The following is an 8239-nucleotide window of genomic DNA, read 5'->3' on the forward strand; positions in this document are numbered from 1 at the left end:
TGTATGTATTCCCATTGTACTGTATATACTGAATTGAACTTGTCAATTTCAAATGCTCTGAAGGACAGTTTTTGCCCAAATACGTCAGCAATTATTTATCAGATGAGCCTAATACATAAATTAAAGTATTATTACAGTATTATATTACAGTATTATTTAGGCCTTCTCCTTAACATGTCTTCTTGAGACATAGGCTACATTGTATATACTTGTTGGTGTTTGTCAGTATGTATGCTTAGTTAATACTCTGCCTAGTAAGGTGACCATGGGTGTTTTGAAAGGTCATATTAAAATATTTTTTTATTATAATTATACTTTATTTTTATGTCTGCCAACTTTCCTTTCTTTCATTAATTTATTGCTCATTTATTTCTGTTTTATATCCCTCTCTCCCCCCCCCATCCCTCTCTCCCCCCCCCCCCTCTCTCCCTCCCCCCCCCCCCTCTCTCTCCCCCCCCTCCCTCCCTCAGGCCTGTCTGCGTCTGCCTCCCTGGTCTCATTGGCCTGGATGATTGCGTCCTACCAGAAGGTTCTACGGGACTCTCGCGATGACAAGCGTCCCATGTGCTATAAGGCCGTGGTGTCCCAGATGCTTTGGCACTTCTTCACCATCGGGGCGCGGACCGTCGCCTTCGCCCTGTTCGCCTCCGTCTTCCAGCTCTACTTCGGCATCTTCATCGTCAGCCACTGGTACATATGTGACCTTATAATAATAATACTAATTCATCTTTGACAGTCAAGGACACCGTATAGTTAAAAAAAAGCTAAAATACAGTTAAAACAGGCAAATATAGTCAAAATTGTGCATTGAAAAAAGTGCATTTTCTTATGCAAAGAGTATGGTTCCACAATGATGGATAATGGCTTAGCATTAGTTATACTTTTGACATGTTTTTGAAGGCTCTCAGGGGAAAACGAATTTCGAATGTGTAGTACAAGTTTATAAAAATAACCCATAGGCGTAGATTTCAGGAGTGATGCAGGAGATATGTCCATTCAATATTTATTAGAGGTAAATTTGTATGAGAATATTAAAAAATGACATGCACAGAGCACCTTTAACTCATTGACCTTTACTTTCTGAAGAGTTTTCCAAAATAAAAAAGCTTCGTATTCTTTTTTTTTTTTTTTTTTTTTATAATTCTTTTTATTTTGGTTTTTTTGTAACAATAATCAAACAAACAAACAACACCAGACAATAGATACAAACTAAGAAAAATTAAAAATTAAAATAAGAAAAAGGACAAATGTGTATGTTGTTCATTATTGCATGATCACACACACACACACACACACACACGTAACATTTAAAGACACACAAAAAGAAAAATCCAAAGCTTCGTATTCTTAACCCTCAGTGAATTTCCTATGTAGCAGTATAAATGGTCATGGTATTGAACTCTTGTCTCCCCAGGTGCGTGATGACCTTCTGGATCATCCAGGGCGAGACGGACTTCTGCATGTCCAAGTGGGAGGAGATCATCTACAACATGGTGGTGGGCATCATCTACATCTTCTGCTGGTTCAACGTGAAGGAAGGCCCGAGCCGCTTCCGCATGACCGTGTACTACGCTGTCACGCTGGTGGAGAACGTGGCTCTGACGGCCGCCTGGTACACCTACCGCGGCCCGCACACCTCCGACTCATCCGCCCTCGTGGTGGTGTGTCTCGTGGCTTGTAGCTTCGCTCTCGGGACCTTCTTCATGTTGGTTTACTACTGCTGGCTGCACCCGGATGGGCCCGTCCTGGGATCGCAGTGGGGCGGGTGCGTGGACGAGGGTGCGGTGGGTTCTGGAGGGGTGGCGGGGGTGATCGACGCTTGCTTGACCCCGTCCCAAGGTTCCCAAACGGACATGGTCATCACCAGCCCCCCGAGGACCCTCCCCAGGACTAAAGACATGGGGGAGCCAGTTCCCGGGGAGAGAGACCGCGATCGGGACAGCTGCCTCCCGATATTCCAGGTCCGCCCGTCCCCCTCCTCATCCCCTGCACTTCTCCACCGGACCTCCAGCGTACAGGAGGGGCCCGTGATCCGCATCGACCTGCCCAGAAAACGTTACCCGGCCTGGGACGCGCATTTCATCGACAGGCGCCTCCGTAAAACCATTCTGCTACTGGAGACCACGTCCGCTGTCAGCCCAAGGATACAGTACAGGAGTAGCATGATGGGCAGCAAAGAGGTGCTAGAATATGAGACAACGGTCTAAGCAGCAACCAGGGGGATCTTTAAAACCTCTCAAAACCTTTAGTAGGACACTCCAGGGCCAAGGAATCAGCCCGAGATGATATCAGTCGTCATCCTAGGACAACCTTCGACCCTCCAAAAAGTGGAAACAGCGGTAAAAAAAGTGTCAAAACGGAACTCCTTGACATAAGAAGTTGTCTAAACTTGATTGTAAAATTGTAAAAGCGCGAAAAATCTGGGACCAAGGCTCAAGGGGGCAGTCGATGAGCCGTTGGAAACTAAACGAAGCACTTGAACTGTGATAATCGTCATCTGTTTTTATAGACAAGTTCTGAGATGGAATATGTTAATATCTCATCGCCGGGACCAAGGAGTGTTAGCTGTAGTGTCACCGTGCATGGTCCGAAAACCACGAACAAAGGAACGAAGGAGGTACAAGGATTTGGGATAATTGAGAACCGGTTTTTCGGCTGCATGAACTTGAGCCTAACACACCACCCAGGAGACTCTACTCTTAGAGACTTATCGTACCAGGGATCTTTTAAGACAACTGGCTGCTACAGTTTGCTCGGGATATGCAATCGTTTTGGACTGGTAGCAAAAGGTACACTCTGAGGAAAAATAAACATGGTGGACTCACTATCCAATAAAAAAGTGCTATGGTGATTTGCAGGTCAAAATACTTCTAGAAACGTAGGTAAAATCAAAATATGTCTCGAGCTGTAGGTAATAACTTATCTTAAATTGGTTGGAAAGTGATGTCCTAATGTTTTTGTAGAACTGTAAGTATATAGAGTATATTTCGTTGTATAGTTCAGTGAAGCAGGACATTACTAGAGTAAGAAATATATAAATAATGTGAATGAAACGTATCTAGAACATCTGATACCTCACTTTTCAACCATGTTTAGCCAGGTTTCGAATAAGATATGTAGATTCCCTTTTTACCTCCAAGTCACCAATTCATCGTTAAAGGCCTACTTCACCGGTGGGAATATGAAGGTGTATTGAACTCTGAGATCCTATGTAGTATAAATCTGCAAACATTTTAGAAATCGGTTCATCCTAGCCTGAGAAAAGGCAGAAAGAGTGTTTTATGGTCTCACTGTCTAACCCTACATTTTACTAGCGTGACATCACACTAGTAAAAATGTAGGGTTAGGATTAACAGGACAGCTGGGCCAAGGGAAGACTGAGGGAAGAAAAACCTAATTCATTATATTATAATAGCGATTTTATAATGATAGAACTCTGGTTCCGTATGGGTGAAGTATTCCTTTAACTGAGTAGGTGTATGATTTGAAGACATGTAATGACTTAACAGATCAAACACACTAAATGGGAGTTTGTTTAAATTTACAGGGAGACAGAGATTATTCAATATGTTTCTTTGTATATCTCCAACCCTTCCAAAAGGTTGCAGGTCCCGTAAAAACGTTGGTAACTGTCCTTTAAGCATTCTGTCTGTGGTGTCTAAAAAGAAATGGAGTCGAATCTATTGGGTCCCGTGAGAAAATGCGGACTGTTGAAATGTAGGCTCACAAATCTCTCAGTCTAGGTTTATAAAACGTAGGTCTGAGATTCAAGTGATAACAGTTACCCTTACATATAGCTCTCGAAAAAATCAAGAGACCAGTCTGAATTTTTCCTCAAATCTTCATCTCTACATAACTTGATGAAAATGCTCTTAATGACAAAAAAAATAGATTGGAATTTGGTAGAAATGTTGTCAGTAGTTTATATTATAAAACCAAAATGTTCATTCTACTCAAACATATGCCTATAAATAGACAAAACGAGAGACACTGAATATTTGGAGTGGTCTCTTAATTTTTGTCCAGAGCTGTATGTGATAGAAAAGCAGCCATAGCAAATGTACTACACTGTCTACATCCGACTTACAGCTCTGGAAAAAATTAAGAGACCACTCCAAATGTTCAGTCAGTGTCTCTCGTTTGTCTATTTATAGGCATATGTTTGAGTAGTATGAACATTTTGGTTTTATAATATAAACTACTGACAACATTTCTACCAAATTCCAATACATGTTTTTTTGTCATTTAGAGCATTTTCAATAAGTTATGTAGAGATGAAGATTTAAGAAAAATCCAGACTGGTCTCTTTAATTTTTTCCAGAGCTGTATATGGTTTTAGAAGATCAGGACCGGATGTATGGTAGACGGCTTTTGCAATGGCTACCTATACACCATATGGCATGCTGTTAGTCGCCACAAAACAGGGCCAGTGATGTACAGTTGAATAAATACAGATGTCAGATATAAGCTAATATAATAAGCTAATGTAGTTAGGTGATGAAATACTTTTTGATGATGAAGAAAAAGCTTGATTTACTCGTGAGAGTCTAAAATGCCGTCAACTTTTTCTTGGAAATACATTCAGTTCCATGTAGGGGGGGTATAAATGGTGCCATGACAACAACCTCATTGTAATAAGAAAACATTGTCCAGTCTTTGTTTTGGTAGCTAGCGAAAAAAAAATTATTTCAAACGCATTCTACAGACTGTAAAGAATTCTAGAAGGGTGTGTTGGAAAGTGAAAGTTCTAGAACACATTCAGTTAAACGGTGGGGGGACAGTAAAATATGAAGCAAAAAGTGAAAATGGTTAGCAAGAACCTCAAAGGTGCAAAGTACCAACATGTGTTTGCAGGCTAGCTGTTTAGCAATAGCTACTGACGCTGGATAAAGATGTCGACATAGTAGTGGAGCAGATAAGTGCGACAATCTTTCAATTTGTGATACAAGCGTGAAAATGGGCATGAGCAGACTCCATGGGTCACTTGACAAGAAAATTGTCCAAGACAAAAAAAAAAAAAAAAAAAAATGTAATCTAATTAAAAATCAATACATTTCTATGAGACATTTTCAAATTCACAATGTCAACTGTCTCGGACGATTTTCTTGTCAAGTGTTCCCATGGAGACTCATGCTCATGCCACTATTCACGCTTATATCATCAGCTGAAAGATTCTGAAGAGAATAAGCACTATAAGGGGATTAGGACTTTTTGAAAGGCAGTGTTGTTTACAAAACCATGTACAGGCCTTTCCTTCAAAGTAGATATTTGCAGATTCAGGATTCGAGACGGATTACGTTATATATCATCTGTAGACCAGGTTTGACAATACGGGGAAAAAATGAAATGGTAAAGAACTGATGAGAAAGCTTTTCTTCTCCTTTTTAAAACTGCTGTTGTCATGACTTGAGGCAAGGATATAAAAAAAAGACCTTAAAGACCTACTTCACCGGTGGAAATATGAAGGTGTATTGAACTCTGAGATCCTATGTAGTATAAATGTGCAAAAACTTTAGAAATCGGTTCATCCTATCCTGAGAAAAGGCAGAAAAACTGTTTTATGGTCTCACTGTCTAACCTTACATTTTCCCATGTGTGACATCAGACATGGGAAAATGTGTGCCGGTTCCGTATGGGTTAAAGTATTCCTTTAAACAAATTTCGCTGCACTGTTCAGTGACCGACTCTCAGTTCCCAGGTGTGAATAAGGTGTTACTATCAGTTAGCGGCAGCAGAGAAAGTCGAGCAGGGTCAGCAACATTACCTGAAGGAACAACAGTAAAACAGATACAGCTCCGGAAAAAAATTAAGAGACCAGTCTGGATTTTTCTTCAATCTTCATCTCTACATTACTTAATGGAAATGCTCTTTAATGACAATATTTTTGTGGGGAATTTGGTAGAAATGTTGTCAGTAGTTTATGTTATAAAACCAAAATGTTAATTCTACTCAAACATATGTCTATAAATAGTAAAATGAGAGACACTGAACATTTGGAATGGTCTCTTAATTTGACAGCTTACTTCTGTCCTTACTCATGAGATACAATGTCAGTTTCTCTTTTTTTAAAGCCTTTAGCGTAGGTCTGTTCATAAGAGGTGATTTGATTTGTTATGAAGTGGGGTGAGTTATCTCATCCCAGAACCATTTAACCCCGTGAAGAAAGGCATGAGAAAGGGAGCGCTTCTTTTTGGTGATGGTTTGATGGAAAAAATATACCTAACAAGGTGCTATCTGGTGCAGGGGGGATCCAAAAGCAGCTAAACAGTGAGAAACCCAAGGCACTCCTGTTGAAAGTAGCTTTTAAAATTATTGGTATGTCTAATTTATATATTTGGCATATTTATTTGGGGTTATCCATATGTTCCCACAGCCCTATGGTCCCGAAATGTGCGATTAGGTTCAGGCATCACAGCTGGGTGGTTAAGGGTTATGGGTAAGAGGTAAGAGGTTTAGGGTTAGGGTTAAAGTTAGGGTTATAGGAGTGAGACTGACACACACACACACACACACACACACACACACACACACACACAGACATACTATTCTGTATTATATAGTTATATTACTTAAAAACATGGGACCATAGGGCTGTGAGACCATCGGGCTGTGAGAAAATAGACACGCTCCAATTTATTTACTTGTTGCTATGCGTTAGCCATTTCAACAAAGACTTTTAAACTGTTTTCAACTAGAGTGCGTTGGTGTTCTCGCTGTTTTACATTTAAACCAGTGTTGTGATCGTTCTAGATAAAAACCAACAGAATGTGTTAGCATTTTTAGCAATGAAGTCAAAAGCATTTTGTAAAAAAAACACATTACATTCCCATGTTCATCAAAACACGGTGGAAGATGCATTTGGGAAACTGTGCTGTTATGAAGGTTGCCAGTTTGTGATTTAGCTTAAAGGTGCTCCGAGGAACTTTCAGTTTGTGTTAATTCTAGCGACCCCTTTGGACAAAAAGCGGTAGTGTTTTTACCACGCCAGCTGTTGTACCTGGGTGAGCGTATACCCATGACAAAGGCATTAAGAAAAACTATCTGAAAATAGCATTCTTTGCACTGATGGTCTCGTTTGATGTTACATGTCATTTATGATCATCAGAGGAAAAATTAAGACGGTTTCAGAAATATTTAAAAGTTCCTCGTAGCACCTTTAATAGTTCTTGTTAGCCCTAGTTACAGAAATACCAGGATTTTTAACATAACAACCGATGCCAATGTTCAGGTGGTCACCAATTCATGGTCGACTGACAACAACCAAAATATCATGGCACAGTAGACACTCATATATAAAATAGTTCATGCCATGGACTTGTGTCAAACTTATTTACAGCTCCGGAAAACATTAAGAGACCAGTCTGGATTTTTCTTAAATCTTCTTCTCTACATTACTTATCGAAAAATGCTCTTAATGACAAAAAATGTATTGGAATTTGGTAGAAATGTTGTCAGTAGTTTATATCGTAAAACCAAAATGTTCATTCTACTCAAACAAATGCCTCTAAATAGCCAAACGAGAGACACTGGACATTTGGAGTGGTCTCTTCATTTTTTCCATAGCTGTAGATTGTAGTTTTTACAAAAACTAGGACAACTAACATCTTTTGAAGAACAAGAATGACATACTATTAACTATAATTTTGGCACTTTTTTCACATAACCCTTTTCAAAGCTGGTGCGGACTGTTTAACATTCTACCTTCTGTACTGTAGCAACATTGGACGAATCGAAAATGTTTATAGTGTAAAAATGTGGACAGTATCTACTTCACCAAGAGACATGTATAAAGCTGATCAACATCTGTATCCTGTATGGACAACATGAATACATTAAGATTGGAGCAGTTTAATTGCAAAATCAGAAATAAGGGGAGTTAAGTTAATTAAGTTACTTTATTGGTCTGAATTTGGTTGGTTAAAATTGAAATGTGTCTTTCCGCATATCCCCCCCTCAAGTTACCACACTCCAGAGGGGGTCAGAGCGCAGGGTCAGCCGTAGTACAGCGTACATTCAGGTATTAAATACTGGTGGTAGCTTGGTAAGAACAGTTTTATTATCCCGACAGTGTTGTCTCCTAGCCTGTCAGTCTGGGTCCGCGGTATATTCGCAGGTTTTCTCTTTTACCGGTCCAATCAGCGAACAGAAGGAGTGGCTGAGAACAATGACGTTGAGGTCGTGCGCCAGTTTCAGTTGTAGTCAGAAGCCGGCGCATGACATACGTCACGACCAAATGGTA

The 8239-nt window shown here is 40.0% G+C and overlaps 1 protein-coding gene across 1 annotated transcript in view; it reads left to right on the forward strand.

Moving 5' to 3' along the window:
• Positions 1-2207, forward strand: part of LOC307253175 (XK-related protein 7-like) — a gene marked incomplete at both ends in the record, with an annotated part of 52878 nt that extends 50671 nt beyond the window's left edge. Inside the window, 2 exons of the mRNA XM_080031074.1 lie at positions 471-690; positions 1415-2207. Coding sequence (XP_079887200.1) covers positions 471-690; positions 1415-2207 — 1013 coding nt within the window. The remainder of the gene's footprint in view (positions 1-470; positions 691-1414) is intronic.
• Positions 2208-8239: the final 6032 nt, after the last annotated feature.

The sequence above is a fragment of the Ammodytes marinus genome (assembly GCF_949987685.1).
Source record: "Ammodytes marinus genome assembly, chromosome: 7".
Lineage (NCBI taxonomy): Eukaryota > Metazoa > Chordata > Actinopteri > Uranoscopiformes > Ammodytidae > Ammodytes > Ammodytes marinus.